We start from the raw sequence: 24,071 nt of genomic DNA on the forward strand, positions 1-24,071 counted from the left end.
TTTATAGTATGATTTTAAGGGGTTCACAATAAATTTATGTTATGAAATAATCATCAAATTCACATTTATGTCTGATTAAGTTTAAAACAACTCTGGAATTAGTAGCACCAGGTATTTCAAGTAACAAGTCTTCATGAATGAAAGTATTATGGTACGGTGAATCTAATTTTTAATCAAAAATAATATTGAGTTTTCCTCAATTTCATCTTCCACACTTTTATCTTTAATAATATTCCATCTAATATTGTTGAAGTTCTATCTACTCGTGTGGTTCTAAGTACGGAACAAGGTAGATGATACAAATAAAATAAAACCCAAAAAGCTTCGTATAAAAAATATTTTACTAAATTTGGTACGTGCATCATTTCATACATAGTATTATTATTGTTTAACAATCTTATTCTAATAACAAGTCTTTTGGAAGGAAGGTCTATTAATTAACTCTAAATCTATCGAACAAACGCTGGAGCAACACCGAATGCCCCGCGGATTAAAGGTGCGCCAGCTGCATAAGGGTAAGGAGCTGCATAGGCGGCTGAAGGAGCAAAAGGACCTGGAAGGGCATAGGGAGCTGCGGCGTAAGGGGCAGCTACGTATGGTGCAGCTGCGAAAGGAGTGGCCACAGCTGGTGCAACCCGAGCGGCAAGGGGACCGATAGGTGCGGCGAATTGAGCGGCGTAGGGTGCAGCAAAATATTGTGCAGCTACAGGTGCAGCAAGTGGCGCAGCGACCGGAGCCGCAATATACGGGCTGATCGCCTTATTGACTACGCTGACTTGGGAGGCGTATGGAGGAACGTTCTGCGGCACTGCATGAGCGTAACCTATATGTGCTGGTGCTACCAATGGAGCACTGCACTCTGCACTGATGGTGAACGCTGCAGCGATGAGTACGATCTGTGGAACAAAACATAAACAATTTCACATAATCTAAATTAATACAAGCAAATCAGTGAGATGCTGTAACTCTGTAATTCGAAAAACTTACAGATTTCAGAGAAAACATTTTGCTTGATTTAGAAGTAGACCTTCCTCAGCGAAAAGAGGATGTGTAGTGTGACGAATGAGAAACAGTTAATGCCTTTTATACGTTGTTTATTGTGATTCAGATTACGTACCACAAAGTTAACATTTGACGCATTGCGGCTGATCAATTTGGATTCAAAGGATCACTTGGAGAAATGGAGCAAATTGGGAAACTTTTTTCGTTGCAAAATTTATGTTTAAATGCAGTTGAGTAGTGTTTACATACCATACTAATTTTGATCTCATTTAAATGCACTTGCTACTTCGATGTGCAACTTTATTTAAATCTAAATGAGTATTCCATTCTTAGCAGGTTTTATTAATGAGTGATTAGAAATACCTAACATGAAACCAGAAAATTTTATTTTTCACACATTATATTATTTAATGTTAGTTTTTATCAATAGAAAATGAATTTATTTATTGATTGATGTTTATTCCAATTAAAAAAATTATAAATTACTCCACCGCTAGGCAAAGTTCCGGGAAAAGTTTTGGAAGTGGTTCATAGAGATTGGTACGAAAGATGAAGTAAATAATTAGTATTTATTTCCTTTGCCAACAATATAATTATGATATTGTTACTTGTATGTTGCAATATATCACCAAATTATTGCCTAATTTACAATAAGTGAAATTTGGCACTATCTAGGAAGTGATTTTTCCTTTCGGTAGTTACATAAGTATAACCAACGGTGAAACTGATATGTCCAGAGTCTAAATTAGAATGCACTGCCCGTCAACTGAGTCTGGGTCAAAAATCGTGGTGCCAACAATGTCCTGCGCATTAACAGCCTGCGTATGCGCAGTACGTGCAGTTGCCCAATGAAACGGGTACTTAGTATATAATAAGAGGGGGCCCTGAAGACGACACCAGTCCATCGAATTCTTTCGTCTAACCACTCGCGAGCAGTCACCAAATCAAGCAAAATGATCGCCAAATTTTTCGTGAGTACTCCCTTTTTTCCAACAATTCGAGTTCATAAAGTTGATTTGTATTTCCATTGTCTAATTAATCATTCTTTGTCAGGCTCTCAGTTAACTGAAAGCCACTAAAAATTCTAAGGAACAAAAATTAGACCATAGAATCGTAATGATAATATAAATCATAACCAAAACGTTGTTGCAGACTGTCTTCGCCCTCACCATCGCCGCTACCCACGCTGGAATCACACCATTTGCTGCCGCTCCTGCTGCTCTCGTGGCCCCAGCAGTAGCACCAGCAGCATACGCAGTGGCTCCCTATGCTAGCTCATACTCCGCTCACGCTGTCAACCACGCAGTTGCAGCCCCTGTCGTCGCTCCAGCTCCCGTCGTTGCTGCTGCCCCTTACGTTGCCGCGCCAGCAGCACCGTACGTCGCCGCGCCAGCAGCACCTTACGTCGCCGCTCCAGCAGCACCTTACGTCACAGCTCCCGCCGCCTACAGCCCTTACTTCGCTAGATACGCCTCCGCTCCCTACTTCCTATAGACAAAATTTGGTTTGATCATTGCCTAGTGACTTGCTCAAAATGCTGTGTTATCTTAGTATGTATGTATACATTTTTATAATAGTAAAAATAAAAATTCAATAATACAACATAACGTAACATATTTATTTCTATAAACCCAATCCTAACATGTACTGTCCACGTTGTATAATAGAAACAATAATAGTGTCCGTTCGAAGTTAATAAATAATTGCTTTATACATTTATGATGTGAAATGATAACAAGTCAGTTGACCTTAGATTAATGTCATTGAAACGCGCTGTCCTCGTTTACCACATATGCTTGTGAGAACTTTAACAGATTAGCTTTTAGTCATTTTTAACCCCCGACCCAAAAAGAGGGGTGTTATAAGTTTGACGTGTGTATCTGTGTATCTGTGTATCTGTCTGTGGCATCGTAGCGCCTAAACGAATGAACCGATTTTAATTTAGTTTTTTTTGTTTGAAAGGTGGCTTGATCGAGAGTTTTCTTAGCTATAATCTAAAAAAATTGGTTCAGCCGTTTAAGAGTTATCAGCTCTTTTCTAGTTTTCTTGTAGAAAAGAAGGTTAGATAACCGTTAGGTTCTTAATATTATGTCAATAGACAAATGTCAAGCTGTCAAGATGGACGTTGCCTAAATACATAATTATTTATTTGAAAATGATGTTTTTGAAAACTCAAATACTTTGGATCGTCGGGGGTGTTATAAATTTTTAATTTACACTTGTTACTTTAAGCACCACAGGAGCAGATGGAATTCTAACCATTAATCTCCTATGCAAGGTAAAGGAAAACATAGGTGCCTATTTGTTTACATAAATGATTGATTGACTGATTGATTTAATAAGGGTAACTAGGTCCTAATCCCAAAACAATAAATTTCTTTTTGAAGACAACCTTTGAAGTTACTGATAATAAAAATTAAAACAGTAAAATCTCGAAACCACTATACGCACATTCTCGATTAAATAATATATTCGCTGTATATACATATAAAAAGCTATAAGCTTTAAACTTTTTTACCATCATAATATAGAACATATTTTATAATAGAATAAGTCGGCTATATAATAATAGTCAGATAATTTGATTATTGACACAATTTGTAAACACAAATTTCTAACCTAAACTAAGTTTGTAAGTCTTAAAGTAGTACTTATCATCCATATCGCAATGTTCCCTGTGAAAAAGAGAACTGGCTTTAAAGCTGATTTAGTTGACAAGATACCTAGACAGATCATCAGTGATTGAATAGGTAGGGTAGATCTTGATCTGTGGTAGGTGCAACCATACTAGTGAAGGAGTACAACCGAATAACACCATAATCACCACCAATACTTCTACCCAATAAGTACACTGTAAGCTATTAAAATCGATATTGCTCCGTATACGATAAAACTTACAAGTAAGCAATTTTCATAGAGACACAGTAGAATAACTTTAGTTAGCTTGACCGATAAAATGACAAATGAGACTTAATGTAGCTGGATCAAATATCTTTGGTAATTTTAATAAGTAAAGGATTTTTTTTTATTAATACTGATTCTTCTCTATTATGTAGGTTTGTAGTCGATATTATGTCCTTAGCTGCAAAAAAAGTTTAAGTTACTGTGGCTGTATTGTCCTTGATTTAATTTAATAATCACTTTAATGTTTAAAATAGTAGCAGCTAGCTGACCCCCACCTTTCCTAGGGTGGAATTTTTGAAAATCCTTCTTACGGAGATCACGTTATAAAAGTACCTGCGAGTAAGTACATGCGAAATCTCAAGTTTCTACGCCTAGTTGTTTGAGCTGAGCGTTGATTGCCAATCAGTCAGTTTATTCTTTTAAACATACAAAAGACTAGATTCTAGATGATGTTAAATTGAATTATTATGTGCGTATGATAATTCTTCAAAAGATGATGCTCGGACTTCATTCGCATGGATTTAAGTTATAAAAGTCTAGAATAAAAAATTGCCTCCATCTCTGGTAGGCAAACTACCTCTTCGTTAAAATAAGTTAAAGGCAAAAATGTAACAGACAGATACACACACTCGAATTTATAATATAATGTTGGATAAGTAGAGCTACATTGGTTCATCTTCTACTTTTTCAATGCGAGTAATTCACCATTTTGTTAAAAACTAATCAACTATCACGACAATTCGGTTGTTCTATAAAGCTTTATGCACTCAGTTAAACGAATTAAAAACAACTTCGTTAAGACAACCAAGTGTTCAAAGTACTGTTGAACGCAACATGCATTTTGTTAAAATTTTACAAAGGACATTAATTTGTTTATTACTATGTACGGTTAATCATCAACAAGTTCTCAAAATTTATCCATAGAAAAGCACCCCGCACGCTTCAGCCGTCATATAAACGAGCATACCTAATGATTATTATAAGCTTGGAAACAATATTTTTTATCAACCATCAGACAAGTAATACGTTTTAATTTTTTTTTACGACGACGCCGACGGACGTCATGGCGGACGAACGGGCAACGCAGGTTTAGGGAATAGGTACATTATATGCTATAACCAACTTAAACTTACATAATGATTTTTGTAATGATTACTATAAGCATAAAAAAGACAGAAAATTATTTTAGGTAGAAGATATAGATTGACCGAGACAAAAAAAAACCATAGGTAAATACAGGATAAACTATTTTGAAGACTTTTTAGATTGACGAATTCGCAACACTCGTTTTTTGGCCTGTTTCAGAGAAAAATGTTTCTAGGTAGATAAATAAAATACTTCGACCTTTTTTTTTCGTATAAACCATTAAATTATGAAGGGTGAAAACATGAACCTTAACTAGATTCAACTAGATTATTTCGTACGTGTCGTTGCCCGTTGAAATAATTTTCGGCAGAAGATGACTGACCGAGATAAAAAAATATCCAGTGTCTATTCCATTTGCGCCATGCTTGAGCTCCTTTTTAGGTCTAAACGATTTAGAACAATGTGGCTTATAATTCTGACGTACTCTGTCTCTAAGCGAAACTAAATTATTGACAGTTCTAAATCTAGTGCTATTCTTTTCTGCAAGGTGCATTATGTCATTTTAGTTTAATTTAGAGACACGGGCACAACAGAGCTAACCACAATTGTACAGGATGTTTGGTAATTAGGATATAATGACGACACGTACCCATGCTACTTTGATCTGATGAATACAATGCTGAAGTAAAATGACGAAATAAAATTATTAAAACTTCCATACAAAATTTTAATTTTTCTTTATGTCCAATTTTTCATGGCCCTAACGTGCCCTAACTCACTGAGATCGTTTGAATTCGAATTGAAAAGGAATCGAAAACTTTGACATAATTTTTTTTTTTAAATTTTGTATGGAATTTTTTATAATTTTATTTCGTCACTATACTTCAGCATTGTGTTTATCAGATCAAACGAGCATGGGTACGTGTCGTCATTATATACTAATTACCAAACACCCTGTATTAATAGCTGCATTGAGTTAGGCGCAACGCCCACAGACGGTGTAGAGTAACGCCGAGATACGACTTCTTCTTTTAAGGATTCCGTAGTCAACAAGGAACCCTTTCGCCATGTCCAAATGTCTGTCTGCGGCTTAAGATCTCCTTGCAAACTCAGAGACTTAAATGTCTATAAATAACGTAATTAAATTGTTTATAAATTATTAAAAGGGGACAAAACAATGACAATGATGTAATAAACGGGTGTTATTGCAAAGAATCAATAAATATTGTACGAGAACGCAAGAAACTCTCAAAGTCCAGAATGCGGTTATTTTGAAAGGCGTAAATGGTTACTTGAAATGGTGAAATCAAATTCATGAAGTTCCTATTGAATTACAACTTAACGATAAAAATTAAAATGCATTATCTAAAGATTTAAAAATTTCAACCTATTGATTATGTAAAAGTGTTTCAATAATATTAATAATTATTTAATTATGTATTTCGTGACATGTTTTTAAAATTCTTCAAAACAGATGTCCATGTCAGTACTAGGTAGTTGAAAATAGCATCACATTTATTATTGAAATAAATCAATGTGATGTCGTACTTTGCAAACAGATTTTGTATCAACTTTACTTTCTGGAGAGACACAATAATCTAATCAAACAAATAATCTCCATACAAATTCCATAACTCTAACTCCCTCTTCAAGAAACCGATTCTAAAAAAAATTAAGTATTTAGCTACTAGAGTTACCTACCCTTTTTAAAATCTATCTTGTTGGGAGGTAAATAGTTCCCATGTAATTTTCATTTATGATTTTATACCTAATAACCTCGATTTAACAAAATATGTATGTAATACTATACTATGTTAAACTTATGGAATGCCAATATATTTGGTTCAGAATCTTTGCAATTGCAAGCAGCTTTTATTGTTGGAAAAGCTTACAGTCAAACAAATAACAATATATAACTTATTATTAATAAAATAAAATTGAATAACGATTGTTTTACTTGTCTGTACTAACATACTATCTAGATCAAGTGATATAGATGACCTAGGCTCAGCGGTAGGGTTAGTATACAGATTTGGCCGAGTTATGTGTCTAAGCACTATAAAAGCCCTGCAGTTTAAGCCCCTTGGCACATTCGTTATCAAATCTTTATCCGCCTTCAAGCACACCCACCCCTTTCAAAATGTACAAACTGGTAAGAAAGAGATTATTTTTTAATGAAACAATTGTGATTCAAATTCAAATTCAAATTATTTTTATTCAATTAAACTTTTACAAGTGCTTTTACCAAAATTTTGCGTCAAAATAATCTACCACTGGTTCGGAATGCCGTTCCTACCGAGAAGAACCAGCAAGAAACTCGGCGATTAAAAAAATATCGAATATACAAGTGCCTATAAAGGTCACGCTAATTCACAACGTCATCAGCTTTTCTTCGATGTGATCGATGTGGTCGGATCTATCATTCATTAAATTTTCATCCGCCTCTTGCGATTCTGGCCGTCGCTTGCGCCTCCGACGCGCGACGGTTCGTAAGGATCGACATCTATCTAGATAACTTAAAATTTAAAAAAACCCTCGACTCAAAAACCTCTATAAGAAAACTACAAAAGAGCTGATAACTTTCAAACGGCTGAACCGATTTTCTTCGATTATAGATTGCTAAGAACACTCGATCAAGCCACCTTTCAAACAAAAAAAACTAAATTAAAATCGGTCCATTCGTTTAGGAGCTACGATGCCACAGACAGATACACAGATACACACGTAAAACTTATAACACCCGTCTTTTTGGGTCGGGGGTTAATAATGACTGCGACATCGTTTACGTGGAATTAGGTTTTTTAAAAATGCCGTGGAAATTTTGAATTTCCGGATTAAAAAGTAAATATAGTCTACTAGCTGATGCCAGCGACTTCATTCCCTTAGATATAGGTTTTAAAAAATCCCGCGGAAACTCATTGGATTCCCGGGATAAAAAGTAGCTTATGTGTTAATCCAGGGTATATATAATCCATCTTCATTCCTTTCAGCCAAATCTGTCCAGTAGTTTTGCGTGAAAGAGTAATAAACATCCATACATCCACCCATACATACAAATTTTAGCGTTTAAAATATTAGTAGGTACAATGATCGTCTCCGGGATGCACGCTATCTCTGACATAAATGTCAAAATCGGTTAAACAGATGAGCCTTTAAAAGTTAACAGACAGACAGACACACTTTTGCTTATAATATTAGTACTGATTAATAATGCGATCTTTTATCAAAGAAGAGAATCTTGGAACGCTTTATTTTCTGTAGCAGTTAAGGAAATAAATCATATTAGAATATGTTCTGACTACTACCACCACCCCCATCAGGACAAATCTAACCCATAACGGGTGATTAATTTGGTGTCATTGTTTGGTAGTAGTTCTAGGTATTCATACCTACATACCTAAGGGCCTTACTTTTTAACTACCTACCGAACTAAGGTATATATAATTAATTATAACTATATGTTTGCAATATAAGACCTATTAATTTGCACTGGTCACTCTACATCATGAAAGTGTTCGATATAGTTTTTATACGCATGGGTCTTGTTTTTACTGTCTAGAACTTGACATTCTCCTTAACGGCATCGACCTCACAAGGCCAAGTTATCCGGTACGAAAATTGATACATTTTTTATTCAATTATATCGCGATAATAGATCCCTCAACATGACGCTTGTAAAATAAGTAAAGCCTTAGATTGATGTTCAAACCTAGCTTTATCATTTTGTTTTGTTAAAAGTAGTTTTTGGGAGTGAATTTGCCTCTCTATGCCTTTTAAAAGTACCTGCCAATGGAAGCTTTTAATTTCCCGCTATAATCATCTATTGTTACCTACTGTCACCCAAACCACACACGTGTCTGCAATCATACAGTTCAAAGTTGTTTGGAAGTGACCAAGTTGACTAACTGACGATATAAAGCGGCTGGCGGAAAATGGCTGGATGAGGAAGGCTGAGGACCGGGTGTGGTGGCGCTCTTTAGAGAAGGCCTATGTCCAACAGTGGATGTCCACAGGCTGACGATGATAATGATGACCAATTTGAACCAGTCAATCTAATAAAAGCTTTTAAAAATACAGTACCAAGTAAGATACTTAGTTAAAACTTAAATAAAAAGATAATCAGATATTGCGCAGTGTGCACGTGCCTAGGTCGTGATTGTCTGCAGTCTTGTTAGAAGGGAAATAAGTACATTTTAGTTCAATAAGCCCACGCTGGTTTAAGTGACATATTTATAGCAACTTGTTAAAATATTAGTAGGTATTATACTGGTTTGTTGATTTTTTCTGTAACGAAATCATATATCGCTGGTAACGAATGATCATAACTGTTTTTTTGATACTTCCTTCATACTGACTGACTGACTTAAACTGCTTTTCCGTCAAGTAGGTAGGTACCTGTATTATGTGTAACAAAGGATTTGTGTTAAAACTGGTTAAAACCATGAATGGAGTCTCTAAGTTTTTATAGCTTAGCTTATCTTGCGAATAGGGTAAGATGAACTAAGCTATAAAAATGAAGCTATCCTATTTCTGGGTATCATTAAGTTTCCCACGCTTCGAATCCACACTTATCCCTCGTAAATTGCATCCTAGTATGCGTTCAATCCGCGATACTTGCAATAGAGATAAGCATTTCAAATGTTACTTGATTTATAACTACAACAATTTTGGTACACGAAAGTAAAAATAAATAAATAAAATTAAATTAAAGTAAGTTTTTAACCGACTTCCAAAAAGGAGGAGGTTCTTCGGAATGTTCGTTTTGTTTTTGTTTGTCTGTATATTTTTTAATGTTACTATCTAGGGGTACTAGCCTGTGATAAACCTACAAACAAATGTTATAAGGCTGATCATTCCCGGTTCATGGACAAAAACGTAAGCTATGGGTTTTTTTATGTAGGGTATACAATATGTCATTCAAATAATAAATAATTATTATCAACATAATTTGCGAGGATCGATACACGTTTTATTTTCCTCTATCATTGAGGCTAAATTATTATTCATTGAAACAACTAGAAATGCTCTGAACTGAAAATAAAGATAAGTACACGTACTTTCAGATTGCGTTCCATATTATGTAGGACTTCCTCTATGTATTCTAATACATTTCGAGCATAAGTATAGAAAGATTGAAGTTCCTTAATTTTGATTGAATTTCATTGAGTTTGATCGTTCCAATATTCACATAAGAATCAAACTTCGTTCGTATGGTGAGCGCTCTAAATACACTGACCTTTTTATTAGTTCTCACTATCAAATTATCTTCATATGTAAAATGGTACCAAAAATTTTGAATATAAATTGAATCAATAAGTAATAAATCTACTACTGATACATAATTCAAGCAATAGGTAACCAATGAAATTTAAAAAAAACTTAGCAATCAAATCATACTTATGTTACTTACAAACCATGTAATGACTACATAATTTCTAAAACGCCATAATACAACTTTTTACCGAGTTACTGTTTAGGTACCTATATTAATTACTATGTAGGTATTGCTCCATTTTCCTCTTTAGTCTTATTGCGTTGTAAATATTCGCATTCAGTTGTAATTACTCTATCTTAGAATTATTGTGAAAACACATAGGTAATATCGGTCTGCTCCGTTCTTTCTAGAAAATTGATTGTGGGTTTGCGTTGAAGGAAAGCCTAGTTTGACCCACTCTGTCTTTCCGCAGGTCGTATTCGCCGCCCTAGTGGCCTACGCCTCCGCTGGCCTAATTGCCAGCCCGTGGGGTAATGCAGGTGCATGGGGCCACGGACTCGTCGGCGCCCCGGTGGTGAGCGCGCCTATCGTCAGCGCCCCTATCGTCAAACAAGCGGTGCCCGTCGCCACCTCATACGCTAACACTGTCAGGGTAAGCAAATGCTGGATAGAAGCAGACGTTGTTACTTTGTGGAAATCCATGATATACAAAGGACCTAAAGCTTAATTCGCTATAATCAGCTTCAACAAACAAAGTATGGTACAAGGTGGTGCATGCGATATGATTATACATGCTATAATAATATGGTAGCAGGAAAAACAAGCAATACACACCATCTTACAATTAATCTTGTAGACCATACTCAACGTACGTTTCACTCCGATACCAGAGCATTATCAGGAGATGTAGACTTCACAAACCACAATCGCAAAGTGCAATCGTACAAATAAGTAGGTTGATGGTGTTGTGTTGCTTTTCTGGACTCCTAGAAAGCGGTTTTTTTTTTTATATGGTATGCATTTTAAGGAGCACGAAGAGTTTTCTCACTCTGGAGCCCTGATGACTTGAATCATAATTCCTACTCCATTGCCAGGGGAATCCATTTCTTTGTGTTTCGAGGGGTATTTTGTGTTGTGCCGTATTTTTACGGGTGTTCCGTACCGTAGCATGCCAACGGGACCCTATTACTAAGCCTCCGCTGTCCGTCCATCCGTTCATCCGTCCGTCTGTCAGCAGGCTGTATCTCGTGAACCGAAACAGGTCAACAAATAATAAAGATTTTAAAATGGAAAATGAAAAATCAAATAAAAATTGTTACCTATTTCTTGTACGATGGTACAGAACCCTTCGTATGCGAGTCCGACTAGCATTGACCGATATTTTTTGTAAACTGATGGAGATGAATATTTAAATGAATGAGTCGCTTGATTATGTTGTTTTGTGTAGATCGCCACACCCGCCGTTGCCGTCGCCCCCGCACCCTACGCTATCGCCGCCCACGGCCCCGTGGTCGCCCCCCTCGGCCACGGCTGGTAGGCCACCAGCTCAACATCCAGCCCGTACCATCAGGGCTTCGTCAAGATGCAACAGTCAATTTATAACTTAAGACTATGAAAACTTTGTTTGGACCACTACTAAATTAAAATGTTATTTATTTTTTATAATAAAGTACTTATAACTTTCTTAAAAATCTTTATTTTTTTGAGTGTGACAGTTAGGGAATAGGTAACAAAACGCCGAGGCTTTGACGTCACAGGCAGGTTCCGTATACGCTAGGTAGGCTATAAGTCGCCTATTTTTCCTTGATTTCACGGCATCCATAGCCTAATACAATATATTTTGGCATATCGTCGATTCAGGATCAAATCGAGAGTTCACTTTAGTGGCATGGGCTAATTTTAACAGCGTTTGTCAATTGATTGCACTTTCTGCTTCGATCACCTGAGGTCTAGGTTTGGAGGTTTTGAGGTTAGGAGGTCCAAATTTATTCGTATATTTTTATGTCCAAATTTGGTCGTGTGGTTTTGAAGAAAAGTAAATTAATCTTTGCAGGAATCATACAATATTTTAAATTATATCACTCGCCGTACCGATTTTCAGGCACTAGGTAGTCTAAGTAGGGTACCTATATATTATATATGAATAAAACACTAAAAACTCTGTTTCGCAAAATCCTTTTCAAGAAATCCTGTATCTTTGTATGCAAGCACTCGTTGTTATGATTAATTATATCACATAATTTAATTGCCTTTATAAAGAGATAAAAAGAATACAATAAGGAATGGCACAAGCCCCATAAGCCCATAATTATAATGAAATTGGGCAAAAAACAATGAATAATGTGTCAACCTTTTTAGGCATAAAACATTAATATGAATAAGTGCATTGTCTCCATCAGATCAAGTACATTTTTGTCAGTCTGTAGAAGAATTAATGACAGAGTGAACATAAAAGCTGTTGTGGATAAACCGATATCCATTTATGGTACTCGCATTCCGCATACCACTTAATGTGCGACCAGTGTTCATTAGTTGTTACATATATACCTGGAGTTGCTGGAAGTATGACCTAGACATGTATTGTATGTCAATTCATACTTAACTGATGGCTATAAATCAAGTGTCCTAAAGAAATCATAAAAGCAATGAGTTGATCAAAATATTGTTGGCGTACTTACTATCTTTTTCTCATCACTTTATCCGCATGTAAATAAACCTTGTTGGAATTCCTCAAAATATTCTCTATATTGTAAAGATTAACCTACATGCTTTATTTGTGGTTTGAGTGCATAAAAAACTGGCCAAGTGCGAGTCAGACTCGCGCACTGAGGGTTCCGTACTCGGGTATTTTTTCCAACATTTTGCACGATAAAACAAAAACTATTATACATAAAAATAAATAAAAATCTGTTTTAGGATGTACAGGTAAAGCCCTTTCATATAATACCCCACTTGGTATATTTATCTTATTTTGAAAATTGAAACACATTTTAATTTTTTTTTTACTGATGTAACCACAAATTCACAGATTTCAGATTTATTCCTGTACTTGTGCTATAAGACCAACCTACCTACCAAATTTTATGATTCTAGGTCAACGGGAAGTACCCTATAGGTTTCTAGACAGACACGACGGACAGACAGACAGATAGACAGACAGACAACAAAGTGATCCTATAAGGGTTCCGTTTTTCCTTTTGAGGTACGGAACCCAAAAAATACACCTGTGAGTTTCTGTATTTTATGTAGATTCAATACCGACCATTGAAAAAAAATTGGTTGTCTGTAAAGTCGGTTTACTGACGATAGTTGAACGTGACAACAAAGGCCGATTGTGCTTCTTTGTCGCTCGTTCCGCACTCTCGCTTGCACTTCAAGCCTTACATGGAACGCCTCAGAGCGAGGTAACGCCGCATGAGTCATGTTTTTTCGTGCGTGCAGCCGGCTCTATCGAATTATAAGACGTTGTCACGTCAAAAAAAGGTAGCCTTAAGTTGATCTCAAAAGGGATTTTAGAAGTAAAACTAGCCAAATACAATAGCGCTGTTGTATCAACTCTTAGGAATTACTATAGAACAGTTGCCCGGCGGCCGCGGCACCGCAGCACGGAGCGAAAGCCGCTCAAGGACGAACCTTAACATTTCGCGTTATAGATCACCTAAAAAGAAATAATCTCCATTCCACCACACTCAACCAGCTCGGACACCTCTACAAGTGCTCGTGATGTGACATTTACCCCGCTTTTGTAGCATTCTTTAATAACCTGCTATATTAAGCAGTGAAATTTTAATAGGACACTTTTGTACGGATAAATAGCAGCAGGTATTTCTTTATAGTACCTATAGTTCGGTTTTTAAAAATATAACTGACTTGACTGAAGATTACTAAATACATAAATAGATAAGCAACATCCATACTTTCATACTTAAGTAAATCATAATAATATTATAAATCCGAAAATGTGTCTGTTTGTCTGCTTGCTTTTCACGCCTCGTCCGTTAAGCTAATTTTGATGAGATTTGGTACAGGATAGCTTGCATCCTAGGGTCAGGCATGGGCTACTTTTGTCTCGTAAAACTAAAGAATTTCCGCGTAAATTTTAACCACCTAAAACACTTGGACGGGTTCGCGGGTATCATTTATTAGGTACTGAGATAGCTTGAATCCTGGAGACGGACATAGGCTTACTTACTTTTTATCCCGAAACAACTAAAATTTCCCTGGGGATTTTTAAAAATCAAAATCCATGTGAACGAAGTCGCGGGCATCATCTTTTTTTTAAATTGTGTCTCCTGTATGTCTGTTTTATTTTTGAAGTTGGTCTGAAATCTGGATCTGAATACCTAATGGTGGCTGAATAAACACGGTAACATTATTATTGAACATATTTTATTTTATTACTCCGAAAATGTATTTGTATATGTATTAGTATTTGATCTGAAACTTTAAGCGACCGTTAAGAATTATATCGATATTATTTCATGACAATAAGGCTTAATAAACTCATGATTAAACTTGTTTCATGAACAAAGGTATATACTTGATGCTACTATTAACTTTTTGCGATGCGTAAGCGCACACACTGAACTTGACTTTTGATACATTTGGAACTCGGTATAAATAAGCTCGTCGACGGAAGAAAGCATCAGTTTATATCTGAACTAACACAGACCACGATGAACTCGCTGGTGGTGTTATTTTCCGTGATGGTGCTGGCCACCGCCAAGCCCAGTGTCCCAGCAATCATCAGCTACGCTGCACCCGCCGTAGCAATCGCTCCGGCAGCGGTTTCACAACAGTCCAGGATTGACATTAAGTCAACACCAGCTGTTGTGAAGACTAGCGTGATCTCACCAGCTATCGCTCCTGCTGTAGTAGCTGCGCCCATTGCATACTCAGCTCCATTAGCTGTCGCTCCCGCTGCTGTGTCATCCCAATCCCAGATCGACATCAAGTCATCTCCAGCTTTAGTCAGCACCATCGCTGGTGCTCCTCTAGCCTACAGCGCACCCCTGATCTACGGCGTCTCTAATCTGGCGTACAGTGCTTATGGAGCTCCTATCGCCGCAGCGTACACTCCATCCATCTACGCTCCCGCCATTGCCTCCGCCATTGCCCCTACCATTTTGAAGACTGCAGCTATTATACCCGAAACTGAAGCTGCACCCTCAGCCTCTCTTGATGCTGTACCTACGGAAACTCCTGAAGTTGCCGCTGCACGTGCCGCCCATCTTCAAGCTAAAGCCCTTGAAGAGTCTCACCAGATTCAGAAACGCTCTGCGCCTGCTGTACCACTATCTGATGACGCACCCACGGAAATTCCTGAAGTTGCCACTCCACGCACCGCCCTCCTTCAAGATCAACCCCTTGAGGAGTCTCACCAGATCCAGACACGCGCAGTTGGTATCGTCGCCACTTCCCCCTTACTGACTTCGTACACATCTCCCATTGTCAGAAGCTACGCTTCATCTCCACTCATCTATTCATCGCCCATTAGCAGAATCGCTCCTGTTGGTTTACCAACGCCTTACCTGACAGGTGCGTATGGAATCCCATGGTAGTAAGTACCATCACGGAAATAAAAAATCTCAGTTCAGTTGTAACGAACGACATAATAATTAAGTTTAAATACGAAATAAATAATTAAAAAACATTGTTTATTTAATTCGTTTTATCCAGGTTTCAGTCATAAATAATATATAACAAATTAATAAAAAAAAATTTAAGAAAAAAAAAAAACACAGGCACCGACTCTAAAAAATGTTATAATAAGACTACATTAACTCTTGTATACATAAATTCGGTAGTAAATTAAATTATTATTATTTACTTTTTAGTGTTTGTGAAATATTGAAATCAGTTTTTATTTTTTTCTCAAAAAAAAAAAAATTATTTCACAATTTTTTAGTTATACCACTGTGTTAAAATATGCTATGCCTGGTTAAAAACCTACTGTTTACTAAGCTATCACACTGATCGCGAGCAATTTACTCTTATCCATTGAGGAGTTCTGTTCTCCATCTAAGAAGATATTCATAAGATCTTCACCAAACTCAAATGGGACTACCTCGGAAGAATGACCTACAGAAAAGCGATCAGATCTAACTACATTCTACGACTGTTTTTTTAAAATGGCTGTACTGTTTATGTAGTCTACGACCAGCCTTTTCCCGCATAGATTTAGGTTTTTAAAGATCCTTTTTGAAATTCTTAAAATATCAACTTCTTAGTAGGTATCTACGTTAAGAGAACTTCAAAATCATTAAGTGGATTCTATATTATAGAAAGAACCTACACGCAAAATCCTTAGTTTCCAGACAAATGGTTCGAGCTGTAGGTCAATAGGTTGATATGTAAATCAGTTAGTTTCTCCTTTTTACTCGACTAAGGCAAATCCAAAAGGAAGGCTGTCTATTATGTATGTTTGTATTTATGTATATGTTCAACCGTAGTGCCTAAAGTAGTAAAGCCGATTCTGATAAATGAGATTCAATTGAGTCGTTATTATGGTCCAGAAGACAGCCTACATTTTATACAACCAAAATCAACGTTTTATCCGACCAAAATGAATATGGCGCATAGTACATCCAAAAAAGTGGGGGTATGTCATTGGGGTATATAATATTTTTTGCTTTCTAGAACGGGATATCAAATCGACACCTCCCACGTAAGTTGTTGTATCCCCAAAACTACAACTTTTCAGTAGAGCGTTTTAAAGATATAAATTGAAATTAAAGCTCCATTTTTCAATATACTTTTGTGAAATTCGGTATTTAGTTATAGTTTACAGTACTTTAACATATTCTGAAAGATAATTCATAGAAATACTTCACATTTCTGAGATTTTGTTCATACAACATTTTACGGCGTTTTTCATCTTTGTAAAATGTTGTATAAGATACTTACAACAAATTACGCTGGAAAAAAACGGGTTGAGTGTCATCGTATGTGTTAAATACAACAGTGTACGTCGTTTAAAATTTAAAAAAAATGTAGTATGTGTAGTCCGATTCATCATTTCCAACCAATGGACGTCCACTACTGGACATAGGTCTCTTGTAGGGACTTCTATATGCCACGGTCTTGCACCAACTGAATCCAGTGGCTCCTTGTGACTCGTTTGATGTCGTCTGTGCACCTAGTGGGAGTCGGTCAACGCTGCGCCTTACAGTGCGAGGTTCCAGCACCTTGGGACCTCAACGTCTATAGGTCCTTCGAATTATGTGCCCCGGCCATTTACACTTCAGCTTCGCAACCCATTTATGCCGGTTACTCTGATTTTCGTACCGATATCCACATTCCAGATTCGATCACGTAGAGAAACTTCAAATATAGCTCTCTAATTGCCCGCTTAGTGACTCTGAACTTTCTTATGAATTCCATTATAATATGTGACCATATTATCTCGGATCCATAATATGTCATCACTGGTAAAACGCACTGTTCGAAGACTAATTTAGTTTCCGTACGCTGCCGCCGAGTCGGATTCGTTGGCTGATCTGTTTCTTGAAATTGCACTTACCTACCTGGTCCAGGTACCTGTTCCAGGCTCACACTTTTCTATAATTTCGAGTGCAGAGCCCTCAACGATTACTGAGTGGGCCGAGACATAAGAATTAGACATAATTTTCGTCTTACTCATGTTCATTTTCAGGCCCATCTGTTGTGAAACTTTGCAAAAGTCATTGAGCTGTAAATGTAGAAACTGGGAAACCTAATGAGGTTTCCCAGAGTTTCTGCGATAGTGACTATGTCATCGACAAATCGAAGGTGAATTTCTTTTGATGTTAATGTCAAGTTCATTCCAATCCAAGCTTACACATAAGGACGTCTTCCAAAGCAGTGGTAAAGAGTTTCAGAGAACTACGTCTCAATGTGCACTCTGTCACTGCAATTGGACTGGCCTAGTCTGGTCCTATATGTCGACTGACATGGTGTTTTCGTACAGGATTCTATTTCAGCATTTGTATGAACAGGCAGTTGTTTCAGCATCTCAATAGCGACCTTAATACAGCCCCAGTTTCCACCAAATCAAAAACTTTCTCATAGTTTACAAACGCTTAGCAAAGTGGCAGATTATTATAATAGCTTATGTGACCTATAGTGTGTGAAATGTGACCTATAGTGCTTAAGCTTTTTCAGAATCAAGCTTGTTAGGAATGCTGAAAGTCATCGAACTCATTATTGTGACGATTCATAATGACTTACGATAACAACAGCTTATAGACATGGCTTAGCAGCGAAATGAGTCTATGACTCTTCTTGAGTAATGTTTGTAACTTTGTAATTTCGTTATGCAATGAACTAGATTAATTTGAAAATAAGATTCACTAACCTTTTGTGCCCACATTGCAACAAATAAACCATTACTTATTATTTATTACGGCATTTAAATCGCCATGACGGGATTGAAAATCCCTTGGAAAAAGATTGGAAAATCGCTGAAAGACCTTAAGTACTGGTTTGCCACCCGCTTTCAGGAATTCTACTGTGATTCTGATATCACCGAGCGAATTTTTATCCTTGAGTTGTTTGAGAGCCATACTTATCTCGTATAAACTGGCATCTGGGATATCTTGGGTATAGTGCCCCGTCAATTTAGCTCTGGGATCTTTAGTCAAATCTTCAACAAGTATTTGTATTGTATTGTGTTGTATTGTATTGTGTTGTATTGTGTATAACTGTCCATAGAACTTCTCCACTTATTTCAAGAGCTCAAGTTTAGCTGAAATGAGGTGTTGTCAGTTTTTTGTTGTATCAGCATGCCCTGTTTAGTAGACAGATCTTTCGTGAATACTTTTGAGTTCTTGTTCCGCTCTATGGTATCTTTAAAACGAAATTAAAGATCCATAAGTCACGTGTTTGTACAATAGAGATCTGCCAGTAAGAAGGTGCATCTGCTGAAGACTACAGTATCATTTCTGGCCTTTTTCTGGCCATGAGCTTTAAAATCAAAAAAAATATTTGTTATTTTTGGACGATAGGCCGTAAAGAAATTGGACTCCACCACCTGGCAGGTTCTACCAACCTATTTATTGGAAAGGTAGGCTCTGAAATTATATATTGTAGTAGTGATTTTTTTGTTAATTATATGGTAACCTAGTGGTATGATGAGCCGATTAGTTATTTTATTGACTATCATGAGTTTACGTCGCCATCAAACTAAATTTTAACATAGTTTTATTGTATACAATGTCGTATGTAAGAAAAAAAACAATGTCATAGCAACGTAAAATATAGCATGTAATCATACAACAAAATTTTGAGAAATAAATGCCGAAGTAAAATGTTGTATGTATCACTTAACACAAAATTTATTATAATTCTGCAACGTAAACGGTTGTATGTCATCATACAATACTGTTTTTGGGTGTCCTCAACGACGTAAATTGTTGTATGTAATCTATACAATAGTTTAGCTTGGCATCACTATTAAATTACTAAAATACGATAATGAAATAAAAAAATGTAAACACAACCGTGACATATCAGTGTCTTGAGTTACAAACATTTCATTTGAAGTCCGGCGTAATCTGTTGTATCTGTTACATACGAGGCGCAAACGTGCGACTTCACCCCACATAAAACGTTGTAAAGGTCAATATGATATTTTACGTCGTCCTCGTTTGAAACATACAACATTATACGCCTCATAAGTACTTTAAAAAACAACATTTTTAGGATTTTTTTTAATTGAACATATAAAATACATAAAAATAGACATTGTTATGTAAAAAACGCAAAATGGCAATTTTGTGGCTTACAACAACTTACGTGGGAGGTGTCGAAATGATAGAGGGGAAAATTCTGAGTTCATAAATATAGTACAATATAAAATATCTAGTGCTTATAATAATTACCCTAGTGGTTAAAAGTAGGCCTCCTATTTGGGAGGTTGTTGGTTCGATCCCGGGCACGTACTTTTAACTTTCCGTAGTTATTGTGCGTTTTAAGCAATTAAATATCACTTGCATTTGCTTTAACGGTGAAGGGAAACATCGTGAGGAAACCTGCATACCTTAGCGTTCTCCAAAATATTCTCATTATGAGATTAAAAAGTGTAGATTTTAGTTTTGAGCTTTATCTTGTATCTATTTACGAGTATAAAATACATGATACCACATCTGCTAATCTGAGTGTTAGACACCTTTGAATGTCAATGCAACAAAAAATAAACACGCTCATCGTGCACGCGTATCTACGCGTGACTGCATTTTTACCTAAGCACGTGTGACCTAGACTTGTGCAAAACAGCTTTGAAATGATTAATGTGTATAGACAGACTTTTCCTTGAAAAAGTACACCGTGTATTTCTATTTTGTCATTCTGAAGAGCTTATTCTCATAAAATCTAAGGTATGGTTTTTTATAGAATACACCAGTCCACCCGAGTGCCAGAGGAACGTGACGTCATGTACTCGCGTATGGCATTGACTAAAGGAAAGAAGGAAGGAACTCTTTGAGATCAAAGATGAGATGGGTATAGATGGATGGCTATATCCATCTCCAAAATTAAAGTTACTTTTGTACAAAATTTTGTCAAGATCGGTTTAAATTTAAATGCTAGCAGACAGACAGATACACTTTCGCATTTGTAATATTATTAGTAAGGATGTAAGTATGAATGGGTAGTATATAGTAGGTACGTAAAATGTGCACTTCTGCACTGGATAAATTACATTAGTTTCTCAATTTTCATAGGGATTAAATAAATAGACAATAATAAAACATTAATATAATAGATACCTACCTACATTTGTACATTTAAATTATACATAGATCATACAATCGAAGAACGTGACATTTAACGAGTGTTCTGGTTTCTAATAAAATGTTCAAGATCATTAATTGGGACTTGGTAACAAATGATCAATAAAAAATCTATTCTTGAGTTGGGTGCACATAAGCTACTATTGCCTGAGCGTCTAGTCCAGTCTTCTAGCAGCTAGAAATTAAAGAGCAACCTGCTCTACGGTAGCTTTGAAATGCTGGATGTCGCGTCTGAGCAGCCTAAAACGTTTTGTTCACAAACAAACGAAGTTGCTGGAACCTTTTCCATAACTTTGTGGATTTTTTTTAAATATCGTGGAAACTGTTTGATTTTCAAAAAAAAAGTAACCAATGATCGCCTTCGGGATGCAAACTATCTCTGTACTAAAAAGATGAGGCCCACGACTTGGTTCACATGGTAATCCAGGTTTTAAAAACCTAGCCAGTACTTTTTGATTTTCGGCGTAGTAAAGTAAAAAGTAGCTCATGTCCCTTCTGCAGGGTGCAAGCTGTCTCTGTACGTTTCGTCAAAATCGGTTAAAAGGATGGGCCGTGAAAAGTTGGGGAGTCAACGTCTGCTAGTTTTACTTGAAGAAGTTAACTTAGAATTTTTTAGTTTATTTTTAACAATTAAAACCAGAAATTAATACATATTGACATGACAATAATTGATGACTTTTCCAAATTTTATACATAGTTAGTGGACACTAAGCTTTATAACAAGTTCGAATAGTGTGTACACGGACTACATAGATTCGCAATGAAAGTCATACTTCTATACTAAGTCTGGTGTAAAAAAACAGTGTGTAGCTACTTACTTCTTGAAAATGACTTAATGACCAGTGACTTCCGGGTAAAAAAGTGCGTTCGCAACTAAGTTCTTACTAAAAAAAATACTGAATTATTAGATGGCAACGCGATTGAGTCTACCGATAGATTATTTTGAAGGTGATTTGGTAACATTTTTTGTAGATCATTAATTTTTGACGCTCGCTATATAAGGATCAGGAGCAGTGTGTGGAGGCATCAGTCGTTCTAATCTCTTCGAACAAAATGTTTAAACTGGTGGTGTTGTTCTCCGTGCTCGCTTTGGCCGCGGCCAAGCCTGGCTGGGTATCTCCCGTAGCCTACAGCACCTTCGGCACCGTGCCGGCTGTCAGCTCCGTGTCGCAGTACAGCAGCGGTGTGTACCACGGAACACCTGTGGTACCCTCCTACACTACCTACAGTGCCTACTCACCCGTCGTAACTGGCTATGGCTACCCTGGTGTGACTACTTTCACGCAAGCCCACAACTCGCCCGCTGTGGTGTTGGATGCGGCCCACGGAGTACCTTTGGACACCCCTGCTGTTGTCGCTGCTCGTGCTGCTCACTACCAAGCTAAAGCTCTCGCTAACGCAGGTGTACACACCATTGCCAAGCGGTCAGTTGTCTCTCCCGTTGCCTACTCCTCGGTCGTCAGCCCCGTGTCTCCCTTCTCTCACGTAGCTTCCGTAGCTCCCGTCACTCCTTTCGTCCGCAGTGCCTATTCCCCAGTGGCCTACAGCACCCCCTACCTGTCTGCCTACAGCGCACCTGGTTACGCCTACAACACACCTGGTTACGCTTACAACGCACCTGGTTACGCCTACTCCGCCGTGGTACCTAAAGCCCTCTCCGTCCACCCCTGGTAAATAACATCCTTAGTGATCGGTTATTTTTAAAAGTTGTAAGCAAAAATTTTGACTGATCTGAGGTTTGAAGCAATAAAAGCACTTAGTGCAATGTCAACACTGCCTTAATAAATATTTTTCACAATATGCAATTAATTTTTATTTATTAACCTACATCCATCCTGCATCAATATAATTAAAAGAAGATAATAAATTATAGTGTACATAGTTTGTATACTCTACTAAAGTAAGTGCCACTAAACATAATTTAAATTGGTTCGATTATGTAAGTTAGTATAGGTATGTATTAAGTAGATCCTAATATAATCAAATTACTATGATAAAATAAATAAATATGATAAAATAAGAGATAGGTAAATAGTTAAAATAACATTTTTAAGACGTATTTTAATAGCTGAATTTAAAAAAATTAATGTCAATGAAAAAGTATGAACGAGGCATTTTTATTCAATCTTGACTATCTTAAATATTTCTTAAGTTTCTACTACCTAAATCTGTCTGATAAATATAAAATTAGCACCCATGTGCTAATTTTATATTTATCAGGTAATTAAATATTTTTTGTCACTATGAATAATAATAAGTCATTAAGTATAATATTCAATTCAATTTATTAATTAATCTTTATTACAATCACAGTTTCAAATTAAATTAGTTTCAATTTCAGTAGGTATAGATACAACAATTTATGGTTATTTACATTATTGGCCCCCGTACGCCCCAAGACCGCCGTAATGTGCGGGAACAGCGACAACTTTCTTAACAATTGGTACTACTGGCGCATGGTGGATGTCCACACGCGCTTGATGGGAAACGGCTACAGGGGCAACGTGGCCAAGATGAGCACCGTAGCCGCCATATCCACCATCACCAGCACCCCCGTATCCCGCGGCACCTCCCAAACCTCCGGCTCCTCCATAACCACCCACACCTGCACCGCCAAAACCTCCGGCACCAGCACCTCCAAAACCTCCGGCACCAGCACCTCCAAATCCTCCGGCACCAGCACCTCCAAATCCTCCGGCACCTGTACCTCCAAAACCTCCAGCACCAGCTCCTCCAAATCCTCCAATACCAGCGCCTCCAAATCTTCCGGCACCTGCACCTTCAAAACCTCCACTACCAGCGTCTCCAAAACCTCCACCACCAGCACCTCCGAAACCTCCAGCGCCAGCACCTCCGAAACCTCCGGCACCAGCACCACCGAAACCGCCAATTCCAGCACCTCCAAAACCTCCGGCACCAGCACCTCCAAAACCTCCAAGACCTGCACCTCCAAGTCCACCAACACCTGCACCTACTCCAGCTGCGAAGGTTGGCGATCTCTTCAGAATATGATGTCCCAAAGCATTGCCAACGAATCCATGTCCAATTCCATATCCTCCATGAGCATAGCCTCCATGGCCGTAGCCTGCATAACC

At 37.2% G+C, this 24,071-nt stretch overlaps 5 protein-coding genes across 7 annotated transcripts; 4 read left to right on the top strand and 1 right to left on the bottom strand.

Annotated features, from left to right (window-relative positions):
• The first annotated feature begins 91 nt into the window (after window positions 1-91).
• LOC123867997 (larval/pupal cuticle protein H1C) lies at window positions 92-11,892 on the top strand. 2 transcript variants are annotated; one of them, XM_045910336.1, is made up of 3 exons: window positions 92-151; window positions 10,680-10,859; window positions 11,655-11,892. In XM_045910336.1, the coding sequence occupies exons 1-3, from the start codon at window positions 134-136 to the stop codon at window positions 11,742-11,744; spliced, it is 288 nt and encodes a 95-aa protein (XP_045766292.1). In that variant the 5' UTR covers window positions 92-133; the 3' UTR covers window positions 11,745-11,892. The 2 variants fall into 2 exon arrangements, with proteins under 2 accessions (XP_045766292.1, XP_045766293.1); XM_045910337.1 differs by lacking the exon at window positions 92-151 and adding an exon at window positions 7,098-7,144.
• Window positions 323-2,306, bottom strand: LOC123867983 (calphotin-like). 2 transcript variants are annotated; one of them, XM_045910321.1, is made up of 2 exons: window positions 2,172-2,306; window positions 323-896 (listed from the first exon to the last, which is right to left on the bottom strand). In XM_045910321.1, the coding sequence occupies exons 1-2, from the start codon at window positions 2,172-2,174 to the stop codon at window positions 450-452; spliced, it is 450 nt and encodes a 149-aa protein (XP_045766277.1). In that variant the 5' UTR covers window positions 2,175-2,306; the 3' UTR covers window positions 323-449. The 2 variants fall into 2 exon arrangements, with proteins under 2 accessions (XP_045766277.1, XP_045766276.1); XM_045910320.1 differs by lacking the exon at window positions 2,172-2,306 and adding an exon at window positions 988-1,102.
• LOC123867995 (cuticle protein 16.5-like) lies at window positions 1,834-2,539 on the top strand. Its single transcript, XM_045910334.1, has 2 exons — window positions 1,834-1,973; window positions 2,155-2,539. The coding sequence occupies exons 1-2, from the start codon at window positions 1,956-1,958 to the stop codon at window positions 2,494-2,496; spliced, it is 360 nt and encodes a 119-aa protein (XP_045766290.1). The 5' UTR covers window positions 1,834-1,955; the 3' UTR covers window positions 2,497-2,539.
• Window positions 11,316-15,858, top strand: LOC123867963 (cuticle protein 16.5-like). The gene is made up of 2 exons (XM_045910295.1): window positions 11,316-11,319; window positions 14,851-15,858. The coding sequence occupies exon 2, from the start codon at window positions 14,884-14,886 to the stop codon at window positions 15,766-15,768; it is 885 nt and encodes a 294-aa protein (XP_045766251.1). The 5' UTR covers window positions 11,316-11,319; window positions 14,851-14,883; the 3' UTR covers window positions 15,769-15,858.
• Window positions 15,859-22,029: 6,171 nt separating this feature from the next.
• Window positions 22,030-22,776, top strand: LOC123867973 (cuticle protein 38-like). Its single transcript, XM_045910309.1, has one exon. It carries the CDS (start codon window positions 22,030-22,032, stop codon window positions 22,648-22,650), a length of 621 nt encoding a protein of 206 aa, XP_045766265.1. The 3' UTR covers window positions 22,651-22,776.
• The last annotated feature ends 1,295 nt before the right edge of the window (window positions 22,777-24,071 follow it).

Source organism: Maniola jurtina, chromosome 9 (assembly GCF_905333055.1).
Source record: "Maniola jurtina chromosome 9, ilManJurt1.1, whole genome shotgun sequence".
Classification (NCBI taxonomy): domain Eukaryota; kingdom Metazoa; phylum Arthropoda; class Insecta; order Lepidoptera; family Nymphalidae; genus Maniola; species Maniola jurtina.

Bases quoted from the DNA above. Each gene is read 5' to 3' on its own strand.
- LOC123867997 (XM_045910336.1), top strand. The intron at 10,860-11,654 runs GTAAGCAAATGC...TGTTTTGTGTAG, and splicing joins CATACGCTAACACTGTCAGG to ATCGCCACACCCGCCGTTGC.
- LOC123867963 (XM_045910295.1), top strand. From the start codon at position 14,884: ATGAACTCGCTGGTGGTGTTATTTTCCGTGATGGTGCTGGCCACCGCC.
- LOC123867973 (XM_045910309.1), top strand. From the start codon at position 22,030: ATGTTTAAACTGGTGGTGTTGTTCTCCGTGCTCGCTTTGGCCGCGGCC.